The sequence below is a fragment of the Labeo rohita genome, chromosome 4 (assembly GCF_022985175.1).
Source record: "Labeo rohita strain BAU-BD-2019 chromosome 4, IGBB_LRoh.1.0, whole genome shotgun sequence".
Classification (NCBI taxonomy): Eukaryota; Metazoa; Chordata; class Actinopteri; order Cypriniformes; family Cyprinidae; genus Labeo; species Labeo rohita.
This window is the reverse complement of record NC_066872.1, coordinates 38679711-38697729: the sequence shown is the minus strand read 5'-3', so window position 1 is coordinate 38697729 and position 18019 is coordinate 38679711. Positions and strand designations below refer to the sequence as shown.

At 32.2% G+C, this 18019-nt stretch overlaps 1 protein-coding gene across 1 annotated transcript in view; it reads left to right on the top strand.

Annotated features, from left to right (window-relative positions):
- Window positions 1–18019, top strand: part of cped1 (cadherin-like and PC-esterase domain containing 1) — a 70199-nt gene that overhangs the window by 34423 nt on the left and 17757 nt on the right. The window contains exons 12-14 of the mRNA XM_051107581.1: window positions 599–648; window positions 774–960; window positions 2595–2763. Of these exons, the coding sequence (XP_050963538.1) occupies window positions 599–648; window positions 774–960; window positions 2595–2763 (406 nt within the window). The remainder of the gene's footprint in view (window positions 1–598; window positions 649–773; window positions 961–2594; window positions 2764–18019) is intronic.

Below are 18019 nucleotides of genomic sequence, written 5' to 3'. Positions count from 1 at the left end.
TTAATTATTAAATAATTGTTTATGGATGGGGCTTGTATTTGTTTGTAGTTGTAATTATAATGAACTTTATTTATTTATTTATTTATTTAACAAAAAAAAGGTAGTGTATGGCCTCACTTAGATAAAATACAAATGCAGAATGAAGATTTTATTTTATTTTATTTCATTTTATTTTATTTTATTTATTTTTAATAAAAGACAGTGAAAACATAGAGAAGGCACGTACAAATCTGTACAAAAACATTATTGTTGAGCTATGTAAGTTCTTGGTATCTATGATGATTGGGTTTGTGTGTTTGTTGGATGGTGGGAAATAAATGGTCTGCATCTGTCTGCCTGGACACAACTTCATTGCTAGATGATATAACGGTCTTTGAGAATCTTGCTTCATTGACTAAAATTAAGACACTTTTTCAAGCCAACACTGATTGTTTTTATATGTGAAAAAGTGGGAGAAGATATAAAAGCCTCACGTTCACTATTCCTGGAAAAAATCTGCTAACGTCCCATGCTTCCAATCACCTGCATTTAACAGACCATTATAGAGCACTTGTTGAGTTTTCTACTAAAATTGCTGTGTTTTCTGTAATTCCAACAGCTTTGACGACCCAAAGAGCCCAGAGGCATCAAACACGCTGTCAGGAAAAGGCAAGTAGCATGTGGTAACATATTAGCCTGACTATATGAATTACACATACACATTTGACTCGTCACCTGTTTCTATTTAATTCAAAAATAAAGTAAAACTGTTAAATGTGCGTCTTGTTTTCAAGGGAGGTGTGTTGATCCCCACCTGAGGCAGCTGTACACAGATCCTCCGTTGGTGCTGATGCCAGCGTTTAACGCTTGGGAGAAGGAATATCGAGCCGAGGTTCCATTTGATGTGGTGACCATTCGAATCCGGCCAGAACCGGTCAGCCCTTACTGCCACATTCACCTGGATGAACATCGAGGACCCAGGTAAACCAAACACAAATTGCATAACTGCAAACGCAACTGCCAGGTTGTGGAATTAATATTGTGGCATTAAAATTTTGCCTTACTGATTACATTTTGTGGGTAAAAACATGAAAACGTCATCGTGTGGACTATGCAGGCAGTCAGTGTTGTAAAACACAGCAGCCTAAGCTGGGAAACAATGAACAAAGGGGCTGTGGTACGGTAGTGCCGTCGCTTCCTTTTTCTTGGTAATCAGATCTGGCTTCTTATGTGTCAGTTCAAACTGACTTCACAGTTTGATTGATTTATCAGATTAATTTCTGAATTTGCTTTCCCATGCCTGGCGAGTCACACACATACATTTAAAATCCCTGATTACTGTCTATTAGACTCTGTTACAGTCTGTAATCTCTAATACTTTTTACATGCTTAAAGCTGACCCTGACCCAAGATTACAACAGGTGACTAGACATTAATAAAGAAAAAAAAATTCTTTGTTAGTGCTTGGGCATTAATTATTATTATTATTATTATTATTATTAGTGAGAGATTAAATTAAATTATTAAAATTAAGCGAGGGAATATATAAACTAAGTAAAAATTGGGTAAAATGAATAACATCTAATATTTAATTGTAAATTATAGTTAATTCTTAGAAAAATGTTAATTAATTCTGGGGCATTAGTTAAAAATAAATAAATGAATTAATAAAAAGAGTAGCCTACGAATAACATGGCCATGAAAATTAAATTATTATTATTATTGTTAGTGAGAGATTAAATTAAATTATTAAAATTAAGTTAAATTATTAGTGAGAGAACATCTATTATTCAATTATACAATTATAAAATTAATTATTCCTTATTTATTTATTTTTTTAATGAAATGTGTCTCATATGTTGTCAGGCACATTTTAAAATGTTTGATGTAAAAAAAATGGCTTTATTGGAGGCAAAATATTTAAATTACAATAACTGTTTCATAAAAATATTTATTTTGAAAATAGAGAATATAATTTTCAATATTTTAGGTTAAATTAATAATGCCTGCGTTAATAAATGTGCATTTAGTTGTTGTTTTTTACAGGCAACTTGTAATATATCTAAAATAAATGATTTACATGTTTCATAAAATTATAATTTTGCACTATAAAATTCTATGAACTATTATAAAATATTTAATTATTTTTAATGACTGAATCAACCTGACTTCATTAGATTCATTATTAATTTTAATGACTGAATCAACCTGACTTCATTAGACCACTGAAAGTAATGGTTTCGGTCACATAAATAACACATTTATGTAACAACAGCAAATTTTCATTTTTTACGATAAAGCGTTTCAGAGAAAGACTAAAGATTGTACCAAAGACTGGTTAAGTTAATAGTTCTACGCATAGAAAGCAAAGGGTTGACTGATCTATCTGCAAGCAGTCTGGGCTGTCTCCTTTCTCAAGGTTTTGTGAAAGCACAGCCTTATTTGTCCACGAGTGAGGGGTCACCTGTCGACTGGGACCCAGTTTTAATCCACAGTAATCCTCCTCCCCTGTCACGACATCAATAACCCCAAAAGTGAAGGGTGAGAGTGTGTGTGTGTGCACATATGTGATCAAGTACACTGAGTTTCTCTGAGCTTTTCTCTGTTTTCTTCAGGATGGCAAACTACCCGGTCGGCCTGGGCAACAGCAGAATCAACATTCTGGTGATGGACGAATCGGAGGCCGAGCCCGTCGTCATGACGATATACACTCTGCACATATACCGCGAAAGCAGGCCCAGTCTGCCAATGTTTGATGAGTATGTGATGTGCAGCTTTGTGCAGGTACAAACACACACACACACACAGCAGCTCCTCTCCTAAACACTAACACACATCTGTCTAAAAGGAATTTGTCTGCCTGCTTATGAAGTTTGTTACATTCCTGGAGCTGGAGATTCTTATAGGCCACAAGAGGAGGTGTGAATCTTATCTTTTTCATTTAATTTTTAATGCAGTACAGTCTTTAGAACTGGTTGTGAATCAAGAAACGATCAATTTGAAGATTCCGACTTCTATCTTGGATTCACTCCATTCAAAACGTAGTAATTCTGGCACTTTCATTCTCGTGGATGTTCAAGTTTCAGTGCAAGCTGATAGCGCTGATCGTAGACTCACAATTATAGTGGATCACAGCAGGCTTCTACCACACAGTGTTGACTCATGTTGTGTGTGCATATATTTGTCTGAATTTGAGAAATTATTTAATAGCTTCTATTTATATTCATTTGTCAGTTTTGAGTTTTTGGCGGTTTTGGCTTTTAATGGAGTTTTTTTTTTTTTTTCAGACTAGTGGAAAGAAATCATCCAAAATAAGTGTTTCATTTATACTTTTATACCAAAAGTTTTTTCTTTTTGAGTCTGTAGATTTCAATTACAACTCACATCTTTAAAGGCCTTTTTCTCAAAACAAGATTTTTCTCCTGCTCTGAGCCAAAAATCTCCACTTTAGTAGTACTTACATTCACCAAACTTTACAGTTTTATTCCTATAATCTGACAGATACATTTGTTTATATATATATATATTGTATCTCGACCAAATATTGTCCTTTTGTCCTATCAAACTATAAATCATTGGAAAGCTTATTTATTCAGCTTTCAGATGACGTATAAATATCAATTTTGAAAAATTGACCCTTATGACTGGTTTTGTGGTCCAGGGTCACATATGTCTCTTTAAGATACCAATATGGACCCATTAGGCACAAAGTACCTTTTGAAAACGTACTGCTCCAGTGACAGCATTCGTATAGCCATAACACATAGTTATTGTTATAATGATCTATAGTTACCATTCTTGGTGCGGATGGGCCTTTTAAGTTTATTCCAATTTTTTCACTGCCTTCTAATCGTTACATTGTATTTTATGCTTAACTGGATCAAAGTGATGCAACAGAATGGCGAAAGGAAATGAGCTAGTGACAGTGTTCGTGACTTCTAGCTCACACCAGTTCATAATGAAAGTGTTTTATGGCTGTGTATCTCCAGTTATGATGTGTTGATGACAGCATCTTCCCCAGGGAGCCATGTTTGGTTGGAGCTTCAGAGACCATCAACCACTTGCTGTCTCAAGTATCATAAATAAGTTAGGTGTGAGAGTTACTGGAGTGTTTTCTATAAAGATTCAGAACTTCAAGAAACCTTCCAAGTGTTAGGCTGTGAGTATTCCTAATAAGTTAATCCCATTCGCTAGCTGTATTTTTCTAAAACGAACATAGGAAATGAAACGGATTACTTCATGTGTTCTCAATTGTTCAGAACTTTTCTGTGAACACTAGAGACTTTACAAGACAAATATTAACGTCAGGCATAAACAGCTAGAGATTTTGATTGCATGTGTGGAATAGTTAAGTTATCAGCCGAACCAACTCGTGTCCTCTGTGTCCCATTTTGGTCTTCGGTCTTTAATGTGTGTGAGAATTGAGATTGAGAACCGATCCTTTCTTACATACAACATTCCTTCATTTATGCCTTGATCCCTAGAGACATGAATGGGCTGGAAATTGCGCATTTTATCACGTTTCCCTTCAAAGACCAATCAAAAGGTTGTCTGATGCCTTATTTACAGCGAAGCAAACACATTCATAACTCTTTTCTCCATGCATCAGGGACACGATCCGAAAACCATAAGCAGCATCAGTATTTGCTGAATAGCAGTCACATGGATATAGTCAGAAAGCAAACTTTTGTTGACGAGTGACTGAAAGATGTGTCCAATCTGTATGTGTCAAAGGATAATTCACTACTTTCAGCACCATGTGCATTTCATTAATACACACAGGACTTCCACTAAGCTTGATGAATTGTCCACTGTTTTGAAAACATCCAGCTGGAAAGCTTATGTTTGCAACACATTGTATTTTTCATTCATTCACTTATTTAAGGTTGACTTGAAGCTGTTTTGTCAGCTTTATGTGTGTTTATGGGCCATTCTACAGAATTGGTGTCAACTGCTTTCCCACAACCAAAAAACACATTTGAAAAGCAATTAAGTATTCAAATTGTCACTACCGAAACATTTGTTGGAGTTTCGGTAGTAACATCTTTGTTTTTTTAGGTGTTATTCCATAAAAGTTCATTTTTATATGTGTACCACTGTGCTAGCTAACCATGTGCTGATTAGCATAGGTTCAAAAGTATCTAAAATTGTTACTACTGAAACATTTGGTGGAGTTTCGGTAGTGACATCTTGGTTTTTTAGGTGTTATTCCATAAAATTTAGTTTTTATATGTGTACAGAACTGTGCCAGCTAACCATGTGCTGATTATAAAAATAAGCAAAATAGTCACGACCGAAACATGTCATCATTGTTTCAGTAGTGACAAAAGGGAACCCATAATCGTTTTCTCCATGCATCAGGGACACGATCTGAAAACCATGAGCAGCATCAGTATTTGCTGAATAGCAGTCACATGGATATAGTCAGAAAGCAAACTTTTGTTGACGAGTGACTGAAAGATGTGTCCAATCTGTATGTGTCAAAGGATATTTCACTACTTTCAGCACCATGTGCGTTTTATTAATACACACAGGACTTCCACTAAGCTTGATGAATTGTCTACTGTTTTGAAAACATCCAGCTGGAAAGCTTATGTTTGCAACACATTATATTTTTGTGTTATTCCATAAAATGTAGTTTTTATATGTGTACAGAATTGTGCCAGCTAACCATGTGCTGTATCATAAGTTTAAAAGTAAACAAAATAGTCACGACCGAAACATGTCATCATTGTTTCAGTAGTGACAAAAGGGAACCCATAATCCTCATATTTGGTTGGAAATGAGCACAGTTATGTTTTTTTTTTTTTTTTTTTTGTATTTTAGTATGTTTTAATAGTGTTTTAGTTTTCAAGTTAAAATTCGGTGATGTATTCACAACCAAAGCATTACTGTCACTACCAAAACATGGGATGTTTTGTCAAAAATAAAGTATGCTGAATTATCAACTAAGATGTTATGACTCAATGTATATTCAAACTAATGAATCCTTAACTTTAAAATCAGTATGATCAACTTTTTATGTTTTACAAAGAAAATTTGGATTAAAAATACAAAAAAATGTCATAAATTACACTTGAAGTATTGTTAAAAATGTAATTATTGATTTTGAAAAAATGTTAATAAAATAGCAAAAAAATATATTTACATTGTTGATGTAATCACGATCTTAATATGTCAAAATAACCCATCTAATGAAATTATTATTACTGTGTTTCGATAGTGACAAATTTGGGAAGAGGACCAATATTCCAAAACTTTCTGAAGATACAATATGAGAATTAACTGCACAATTACTAGAAATATGTACCTTGGATATTATACAATTTGCATACTTTTTTGGAAATTTTTTTGGAAAAAGACACATTTCCAACTCTAAACTTGGACCAATTCTGTAAAATTGCCCATATGCATCAAAGAGAAGAAATTGTTGAATTAAGTTGTCATTTTTGTTTTCTTTGTGCACAAAGTATTCTCGTAGCTTCATAACATTACGGTTAAACCACCGATGTCTCATGGACTATTTTAACGATGTCCTTACTACCTTTCTGAGCCTTGAACATGGTCGTTTTGTTGCTGTCGGGGTCAGAAATATCTTAATTTGTATTCTGAAGATGAATGAAGGTCTTATGGGTTTGGAAGGACATGAGGATATTAATGACAGAGTTCATTTTTGGGTGAACTATCCCTTTAAGGCACAAATTGCGCACAAAAAATGTCAATTACGCACTTTATCGATCTGTTTTCTTCTTTTAGACACAAAAGAACATATTTTGAATCATTTGTAAATGATGTTTCTGACTTTCAAAGAACGCCAGTTTCCCTGTCTCTTCTCAGCTCTGTGTTGACATATGGCTTGTGATGGAATAGATTCGAAGTAGGAAGCGTTTTTTCTCAGCAGAAGCCACAGTGTGGTTTTAGAGATCTGGAGCTTTTTTCCCTGCACATGATGGGTGTTTTTCAAGCCTTGAGGTGACATTCAGACATAACGGAGGAGATTGGCTTGTCGCCGTCTGTTGGGTTGATTTATATGTACATATTTTATTTAAGGAACTTTCCCGAAACTCAATCGTAGCGCAATCTCAAGTACACACTTTCGTTTTCCATTTTTGTATTCCTAACTCAAAACACATAGGGTGGTCTTGAGGGAAAACAATGCAAGATACTTTAATTCTTTCCAACTGTTTACGCGCATCTTTTTGCACCACAATCCTTCTTGACTTCTAAGGAGCAGTTCACACAACCGTTTAAATCGCTGGACGGACTGCAATGAAACCGAACGCATGGGTCTCATTTTGACTTGACACGGCATCAAGACATCCATATTCTGATGCTCAGAACCTCTCGCTGGTTGCCTAAGGCGGGTTACTGTGGAAAACATTAGCGTAGAAGGGACAGAGGAGGCAAGGTGGCAGCGCAGAGGAATTCTTTTGAAGCTACAGCATGTCGACATCCACATCTACCATCTGCCCTCCTTCTCAACACACTCTCTGTTTGCCATTAGAACCGTCACCAGCCATCAAAAGCACTGCGGGGACAAACAATCGCCACTTTTTGAACTCTCTGATGTCCAAGCAATTAGATTAGCATATGTGATTGGACCAGAAGAAAAAATATTGTGCATCCATTTTTGAAAGCTTCTAAAGATCTAGACCTTGAAATATAAACCTCATCTGTTCTGGTGTGGTGCATTGTTACTTCATTCTGAAACAGTTAAAGCGAGTTGGTCTGTCTCTTGTTTTTTCTGTGGCTGTTGAGGCCTTTCATCTGGTGTTGTCATTAGTCAGCTGACCCCTGGTTCCTAAAGCCCTCTCCAGCTGAGAAGTACACCGCAGTGCGTTTGGCACATTGGTGTGTGTATGGAGTCTTCTGGATTTATTTAGTCCGTAATTAGGAGAAGGGACATATTCTGTGTCACGCTGGCACTGTAAATTTACAGATGAGGTCTTTCTAAAATGTGTGACCTTTTCAGCGCTGTATGGCTTATAAAACCAATGAAGTGCTAAAGGATGTAATGGTCTGTTAGGATTCTGTTGGGATTATTGCTGTAGGGAAACTGGCATGGGTTGGACAATCTGATGAATGTTTTTATTTTCAGTCTGACCACAACCTCAGGATGAAGAGAAAACCAGTAGAAACTTGTTTGCATTTTTCAGTTTTCGCTAAGGCTGTAGCGTTAATATGTTTAATTATGATATTTTACGCTTTTAACATAGGTATGATTTGGGTTTGAATCATGAACTTCAAATCTCTCTCTTTAGTATAAGATGTTGAAATGAATAAATTGTGTAAAAATGTGTATAATATTAATATACATTACAGTTCAAAAGTTTGGTGTCGGTAAGATTTTTTTTTAATGTTTGAAATATGTCTCTTATGCTTGCCAAACTTGCATTTATTTGCATTGCATTTTTATGATTCAAAATACAGTAAAAAAGTGAAATATTATTACAATTTAAAATAACTGTTTTCTATTTTAATATATTTTAAAATGTAATTTATTCCTGTGACTTTTCAGCATCATTACTCCAGTCTTCAGTGTCACATGATCCTTCAGAAATTATTTTAATATGCTGGTTTGATGCTCAAGAAAAATGTATTATTATTATGTTAAAAACATTTAACATTCACATGAGTTGTGCTACTTAATATTTTGGTGGAAACCATGATACATTTTTGTTTTCAGTATTCTTAGGTTTGAAATTTGATTTGATTTAAAAATTAGATTTAAAATGATTTTATTATCTATTGACAGACTCTCTATATCTTATGGAAGCCCATTGTAACCACTGAATTAAAAATTGAAAAAGGTAATTGTGACTTTTTATCTCACAATTCAGATTTTTTTTTCAGAATTGTGATATAAACTCGAAATTGCAAGAAAAAACTCAGGATTACGAGATTTAAATATCTAAACTTTATAACATAAAATTGTGAGTTCAGTGAGAATTGCAATATATAAACTTTCATATCTGACTTTATAACAATCCTGACTTTATAGCACAATTTTGAGGGAAAAAAAATGTCAGAATTGTGAGTTTATATCTTGCAATTACAAGAAAAAAGTCAGAATTGCGGAAGGTGAATTCAAAATTGTGAGAAAAAAACACAGATATACATTCTGATAAATAAAGTTAGAATTGCAAGTTTAATTCAGACTTTTTATTCTCAGAATTGCAATTCTAACTTTATAACGAGTTATTATCTTTTTCCCCTTGGAAATGGATTTTATAACTCGCAATTGCGAGTTTATATCTCACAATTCTAAGAAAAAAATCAGAATTACGAGAAAAACAATTCAGAAATGCGTGTTTATATCCTGCAGAAGTGGTCAGAAGTCAGAATTGTGAGATAAAAATGTTTTATTCCATGGCAGAATCGGGCTTCCATAATATCTTGTGTACAAGCTTTAAGAAATTTTTAGCATGTGAACTAAATTTTTAGAATGTGAACGTGTTGCTTCAGTCCATTTAACTGACTCCCTAAAAACCACCTGGACTCTTTTCCCCTACCAAGTGCTCTATCATCTGTTCTCTTTTCATGTTTTTCTCTCATCTCTTCCCCCTCCACCTCAATGGGTCAGCGAGAGTACCATGATGGTCAGAGCTGGATGTCTGTAAACTGGGCAGGGGGGTTGAGGACCACCAGCACCCCCTACCAAACACAAGCTCCATTCACCCTGCTGGGCTTTGAAGTCCTCTCAAGTGTCTCTGGCCACTGTATTGTCAGGCTAATGCAGAATGTTGCCTGATTGTTGGGGCAATTTGATTTTTAATTAGTTGAAGACGACACAGGCAGGATGGCAGGTATGCAAACAGTTATTACTCCCACCCACAAAGGGTCGTATGGATGTATCGACTCACATACATGTGTGTTCCTCCTCTGTATATCTATGTCTGTTCCTGCTTTCATCTTGTAGTGAAAACAAACACACTGAAGACAATTATGAAGATAGCACTATTCTAATGAACCCAGTTAGAGTCCCACAGAGTCGTGGCCTAGTGGTTAGTCTGTTTGTAATGTTCATGTTTTCAATTTGCTGTACATCTGAACTTGGTGTGTGTGTGTGTGCGAGAGAAAGAGAGAGAGAGAGAGAGTTTTTTTTTTGTACTTTTTGTTTAAATACTTGCAGAATCCTGCAGTGATTCCAGAGAAGCTGTGGCTTAGCTGTTTTTGTTTTGTTTTGTTGTTTTTTTGTTTTTGTTTTACTTTGCTTTGTTGTTTTGCCAAAATACTGATAGAATCCTCAAATAATACGGAATTAGTTGTAGCTTTTTGTTGCATTTTTGTTTTGTTTTTTGTTTTTTAATAACCCAGCAAGTAAAAATCATAAGCATGCAAATGCTTATTTTAAAAGTTTAAAACCCAGGTTTATGTAAATGCTACATTATAATAGTTCATACTATATGAATTATTTTGTCTAAAATTATGGCTGTTAATGTTTTCAAGGGCTAAACTTTGACCTGATTTAAAGTAAAGTAAAAACAAAAAAGAGTAATTTTATTTTTATTTGATTTACCTTTGCATTTTTAAGCATTTTTATTGCATATTATTACTTCATATTCCATTCATTGTGTTTTCATTTTATTTATTTAATATTTATTTCACATTTATTTTGTATTTAGTTTTAAGGACTTTTTTCATTTAATATTATGTTTAAGAATGTAATGCGTTACTTTTTCATTTTTTTTTTTTTTTCAAAAGCAGATTTTGTTACCATTTTATATCTAATCTTTCTTAAACTCTACTTCAGTTATAAAGGTGTATTGATGTAAAATCTGTTTATTTTATTTTATTTTATTTTATTTTATCATTTATTTTATCATTTATTTTATTTTTCAAATACTTGCAGAATCCTGCAGAAACACCAAACTAGCTGTGTGCTATTATTTTATTATATTATATTATTTATATTATAAATAACATTTTTATAATATTTAAAATATTTATTTTTAAATACTTGCAGAATCCTGCAGAAACACCAAATTAGCTGTGGGCTATTATTGTATTATATATATATATATATATATATATATATATATATATATATATATTATAAATGTATTATAAATTATATTTATATATTATATTTTTGAATATTTAGAACATTTTGTATTTTTTTAGTTATTTTATTTTATTTTATTTTATTTTATTTTATTTTATTTTATTTTATTTTATTTTATTTTATTTTTAATTACTTGCAGAAAAACCCAGGTTTTACAAACACAGTGTAGAAAAGGTGAGCAGTTAAAAGCTGTTTATTTTATTTTATTTTATTTTATTTTATTTTATTTTATTTTTTTTTTTAAATACTTGCAGAATCCTGCAGAAACACCAGACTAGCTATGGACTATTATATTATATTATATTATATTATATTATAAAAATTACATTTTTAAACATTTATTTTTAATATTTATAACATATTGTATTTATTTTTATTTTTCATTTTTTAATTGTATTTATAAATACTTGCCGAAAAACCCAGGTTTTACAAATGCTACATTATGAACACAGTGTAGTAACATGATTTCAACTACTTCCACTGAAGTTTGAGTGATTGGCTCACAAAACATTTTGGACTGATTTTAAACCTTTATTTAGCGCTGTCCACTTATAAACGGATCACCCGAAACTGATCTTAATACCAGCTGTAAAGAGACTCAAGGAACAGTTAATGAGGCATGGATGATTTCCTCGGCTCCTCTGTGATGTGCTTGTTCTAGTATTGCTGTACTTGTCCAATTTGTTTCTCACCGATTCTGTCTGACCGTAAGTTCACCTGCTTACGTGACCGAGTCCACCTCACTTTAAAACCCAAAGAAACTATGCTTATTCTGCTTACTTTGCTAGTCGGTATGGCAATAGAGAGTAACAGTGCTCATTTCCTCACTTTGTCGGAAGCTCTTAATCCCGCTTTGAAGTGTACCAATTTGGAGAATCCTCCACCGGGAGCCTCAATCCTATTTTGTAGAGAAAGCTGCCTACGTTTGCTCATCAGAGAGCCATCGGCTTGCTACCCGCAGTCTTTCACGCACATCTGGAGCTCGCCAGCTTACCTCAGAGAGTGAATGACTACAATGACAGACTTCATTGGCCTTATTAGTGCTGGACAGAGTTAGCACCCGCTAAGGGAAATGCCAGTTTGACACAGCGTGCCACATTCACACAATCTTAATAAGATACAGCTGTTTTCCTGCAAATTTGATTAAGGAAATAGGTTGTCGTTGTTACTGTCCGAGGGACACACGCAGCTGTTGGTCATATGCAACTAAATTCAAGAGATAACGTCTCACTTATAAAAACTTACAATGCTAGCGATGGTGTCTGCCAGTTACTGTAAAATTAACCAAGATTTACATTAATTATATTAATAACTGTGCTTGTTGTATTGTAGTAAAAATAACTGTAAGAAATATTTTGTCTAACACTATGGCTGCTAATGTTTTAAAGAGCAAAAATGACCTAATTTGTCAAAACAACAACAACAACAACAACAAAAAAAAACAAATAAAACATTTTATTATATTTGATGTTCTTTTGCACAGATTTTTTTTAATTTCATATCATTTCATATTCCATTAATTTGTTTTTGTTTTATTTATTTTAGATTTATTTTACATTTATTTTGTATTAATTATTTAGTATTAATTTTAGCTTTTTATTTAATATCCAGTTTAACAATGTAACGTCAGTTTTTCATTTTAATTTTTTTTTAAAAAGCAGATTGTTACCATTGTTACCATATTATATCTAATAATTCTCAATCTCTGCTTCATTTATAAAGGTGTATTCATGTATTCATTATTTTATTGTAATTTTATTTTATTTTATTTTATTTTATTTTATTTTATTTTATTTTATTTTATTTTATTTTATTTTATTTTATTTTTATTTTTATTTTTTTTTTTTTTCAAATACTTGCATAATCCTCCAGAAACATCAAACCAGCTATGGGCTATTCTATTCTATTCTATTCTATTACATTATATAGTTATTTTATATTAACATTTTGTATTTTATTTTATTTTGAGAATGATTAGATATAAAATGGTAACAAAATCCTGTAGAAACCAAACTATTATAGTATGCTATTATATTATGTTGTTATTTTATTTTATTTATTTTTTTAAAATTGTTTCATGAAAGTAAAGTGGTTTGCAAACACTTGCTATCCTGTACTTTTAGAACAAACTTGCTGTATCTTATTTTGCTAATCCTTCATCCTTCGGTTTTCCTTCTGCATTTTTTGACTCGAGTTTCAGTCAGGTGAGGACAGAAGGTTTTGATTGGGATGACTGATGGAGGTGGATATATATGGAGAGAGACATGTGAAACCTCCTGAACCCTCCCACCCACGCTATTCATCTCTCTCTTTCCCTCTCGCACACTAAAATCTCTTGTTTTTTTTACTCTCTCTGCATCTCAATCACTCACACTGGGTCTTGGGGCCTTGCTTTGGTCCATCAGGATCCGGGCTGGAATCTAAGAGATTACGTAGTGGCCCATATGCGCGCGTGATTGGGAGCTCTGCTTTTGAAGTCTGTCAGATCAGGGATTAACCTCTTACAGCAGCGTCTGGGTCAGAGCAGATGTTATGATGTGTGGTTACTCCTTACTTCTGTGTGAGGATTTTAGGCCAGGAATAATCAGAGAACAAGCCTCCTCTCTGTTTGGTGATTTTACATCTGGTTTGTGATCACCGAGTCAAGGAGACTCTACTTTTTTTTTTTTTTTTTTTTTTTTAACTTGCATTGCCAGCATTGTCTGTTTGCCTCTTTTTTATTGCGCATGTTTAAGTGTTTTTCTGTTGCACATAAAAAGATATTTTGAAGAATGTGCGTAAATGAATAGTAGCTGATCCCCATTGACATTTCAATAGTATGAAAAAAAATACTATGGAAGTCAATGGGGACCAAAACAGTTTGGTTCAAAATATCTCTTTTGTGTTCAGCAGAGAAAAGAAACTTGAAAGTCAGTTGATGATGACACAGTTTTCATTTTGGGTGAACTGTCCCTTTAAGTATCTGTTGGTTTGCAGTACGAGTTTGGTACCAGAAACAGGCAAGATGGGGAAACTGGTTTAGGGCCCGAGAAACATTCCCCACTAATCCTGTTTTAAGAAATGCGAACCCATGTGGTAAAGTTTGGACCTGACTGCTGGGTTTCATTGAGCAGTTCTGTGGTCTGGCCACAGCCCACTTTTTGCTTTGTACCTAATCAGCTCACTTGTAGTAGAGAATTGAGTAAATGTATCCATTCTATCCTTAGTCAGTCCCTGTTAAAGGATAAATCCAGCTAAATGCTGTTTGCCAGTCTCACTCAGAGGCTGACTGCGTCCTGCTCTGCCTTGGGCTTTTGTGGTCCAACGGCTTAATTATTTCACAATAACAAAACCTCTGGCGGTCCACTATTTCCTATGCTTGAGTCAGTTTGTGTGCTCTTTCATGGATTATACAGTATGGACCTTATAATATATATATATATTATATATGTATACTTATTATTTATTACATTTTTTTTGTTTGTTTGTTTTTTCCTTCTTTATCCTTTTTTAGATTTTTTCATAGACCCAGAAGTTTGGGGTCAGCATTTCATTCATTTAATTTAATTTTATTTTTAAGAACCTTTTTCTTTTAAAAAAAAAAATTCTCCCGGAAGTTAAATTTTTTTTTAAAACACACCCAAAAGTTTGGGGTCAGCATTTCATTTCATTTTTTGGCTTTTTTAGATATTTTTTTTAATTTAGGTTTGGTTCAGCATTTTATATACCCAGAAATTTTGGGTCAGTATTTTATTTTATTTTATTTTGGCTTTTTTCCATTTTTTTTTAATACACCCAGAAGTTTATGGTAATTATTTCATTTCATTTCACTTTTTAGTATATATGTATATACACACACATTGCTTTTTAATGTATGTTTATACACCTAGAAGTTTGGGGTCAGTTTTTATTGCGTTTTTTATTTTTTATTTTTTTTATTTATTTATTTTTTTTTTTTTTATTTTATTTTATTTTGTTTTGTTTTATTTGTTTTTTTAATACACCCTGAAGTTTCTGGTCAGTATTTATTTTATTTTATTTTATTTTATTTTATTTTATTTTATTTTATTTTATTTTATTTTATTTTATTTTATTTTGTTGTCTTTTTAAAGTTTGGGGTCAGTATTTTTTAAATTAATAATATCAGTCACAGTAATTTTAAATTGAAGTAATAATAATCAAATAAATAAAGGCAGAGTGGTGTGAGCATAAGAAACTTTGAAAAATCTTACTGACTCAAACTGCAGTAGTGTATATGTGCATATATATATATATATATTTTTTTGTATATTGTAAACTTATTTCTACATATATACACGCACATGATGCATGCCTAGAAAATCTTGCTATTGAGATGAATGAGAACGCTAACAGCTCTTTCCAGCTATTACAGACTTTTTTTTTTACCCCAGTCAGTAAAAGAAAGATCTGCTTTGGCAGTGATTCGTTCTGGCCACAGTAAAGATGCAGCATTTTTGACCTTAGTCCAATTTGTCTTCAATGACTGGAAATTTCCCGCCGTTAAATCTCACACTTACGTTCCTGAACAACTCAGGCCTGTTTTCGTTCTTCAGCTCTCCTACCGAGAGACAGATCGGTGAAGTAAGAGCAGCTGTGCATGCGCGTCTCTGTCCAACTGCCTCTACTCTTAACAGGACAGAAAGATCTCTTGATTATAGCCAAGCTGTGTGCGTTTGACTTTATTCCATGCCCCTGTGTGTGTGTGTGTGTGGAGTGGGAACGAGGGTCATGAGTGTGTGTTGCAGGTGGTACAGGGCTGTGTCATATTACAGAGGAGGTTAGTGTGTGCGTTCTGAAAAGATGAGACTGACAGCATTGACTTCTGCTCATTTCCTCACTGTAATTAGTAAATGCTTATCTGATGCCACAGTTCGCCTGAGAAAGAGGAAAAGAAAGTAAGAGAGAAACAGAAGAGAATAGAGACAGCAAACTTATAAATAGGCCAGACTGGGACAGTTGTAATAGAGACAATTATGCCATTACTATTTTCTTATTATATACTGTGTTGTAACTCAGCTTATTTAAATAATTAATAAAATTACTTAAGCCAATGAAATAAAATGAAGTAAAATTACTTATTTTCATGATTAAAAGTGTGTATGTGTGTGTGTGTGTGTGTGTGTGTGTATATATATATATATATATATATATATATGTATATATATATATACATATATATAAAACTATAGTAACTATAGTAACTATAATAATAGTTGTAATAATAACAATAAAATAATTAATAATTTTATATAAAAATGTTTTAAAGATAGTAATAATAGAAAACATACAAAAAATACAATTACTTAAGCTGATACAAATGTATAAAAATAACTATAAATATGTAAATTTAATAAAAATAAATGATGGAGAAAAATAAATAAATAAAAAATATACAATTATTATTATTATTATTATTATTATTAACATTTATATAAATAAAACATTTTCTGAAGTAAAATGTTGTATACAATGTTACAAAAATATAAAAAGAAAATAAGATTTTCACTTTTGAGGTTTTGTTTGTTATATTTAGATTTTTTTAAAAGATAATAATAATAATAATAATAATAATAGACAAATTACAAACAAATAATAAAATTACTTAAGCTGATGAAATAAAATTAAATAAAATTACTTATGTTAAAGTAATTGATAAAAAAATCATAAAACTAACAATAAATGTAAATATAATTAATATATAACCATATAACTATTATTATTATTATTTATATAAATATAATTTTTTTAAAATAAAGTAAAATGTTTTGAAATGTTTTAAAACAAGTTATGAAATGTAAAAAAAAAATAAACAGGAAAATAAGAATTTCTCTTTGTTGAGATTTAATTTGATATATTTTATAGTTTAATCATTTTAAAGATAATTTTAATAATAATAATAATAACAATAATAATTTTAAAAATTACAAAAAAATTACTTAAGCTTATGAAATAAAATTAAGTAAAATTACTTATGTTAAAGTAATTTATAAAAAGAGAATAAAATAATTATAAATATGTAAATATAATTAATAAAAAAAAAATATAACTGTTGTTGTTGTTGCAACATATATACTAATAATAAATGTAAAAATAATATTTTTACGAAATAAAAAAAATATTTTAGAAAATGTTATATGTTTTGGACAAAAATGTGAAAAGAAAATATGCTGTGTATATAAAAAAAAGATACAATGTATAGCATGTTTTCTCATTTTTGAGGTTTCATTATTATAGATTGATTATATTTAATAAATAGTAATAACACAAACATGTAAAAAAAAAAAAAAAAACAACAACTCAATTTCTCTCCAATTCCAAGGCGTGTCATTCCATCAGTTATGACTAACATGGAAAGGAAATAAACAGATACAGAATTTGACTGGCTTCTCATTGCATCCTCGTGTTGTATCTTCTGTAGATGATGGATGCACATTTTGATTGCTCAGATCCTTTAATAAAGCTTGACTTAACACCGGATTCCATCCGTCATCTTCCATTACGACTCATATTTGTCAGAACCGCAGCTGTCGAACACCACTTCAGTAAAAAAGAAAAAAACGAGCCAGCGATGGCAGTGTTCAAACACATCAACCCCAAACCTCCAGAGCTTTGATCTGACCCCCTCAGAACAGATGCTGACACTGACTGCTGATGCAATCACAGGTCATGAACCTCTGAACCCTGCCTGGCATACAGTTCAGCCTGGCCTGGAAAGCATTTACAGTCAGCATATCCAATAAGTATTCTGAAGACCATTGCAAATATCAGTAATTACATATTCAGCATGTTTGTGTGTGTACTCATGTGGTTTGTATTAGTGGAAACCCCTGATCTCATATCAGATACAGACTACAGATTCATTATTAACAATGGCAGTGGATCTAGAGTCCACTATGAGGTTTGTGGAATGGAATGTAGCATATTGCTTATTTACACCCTATTTATTTTTTTATTTATAAAAAACATTTTCATTAC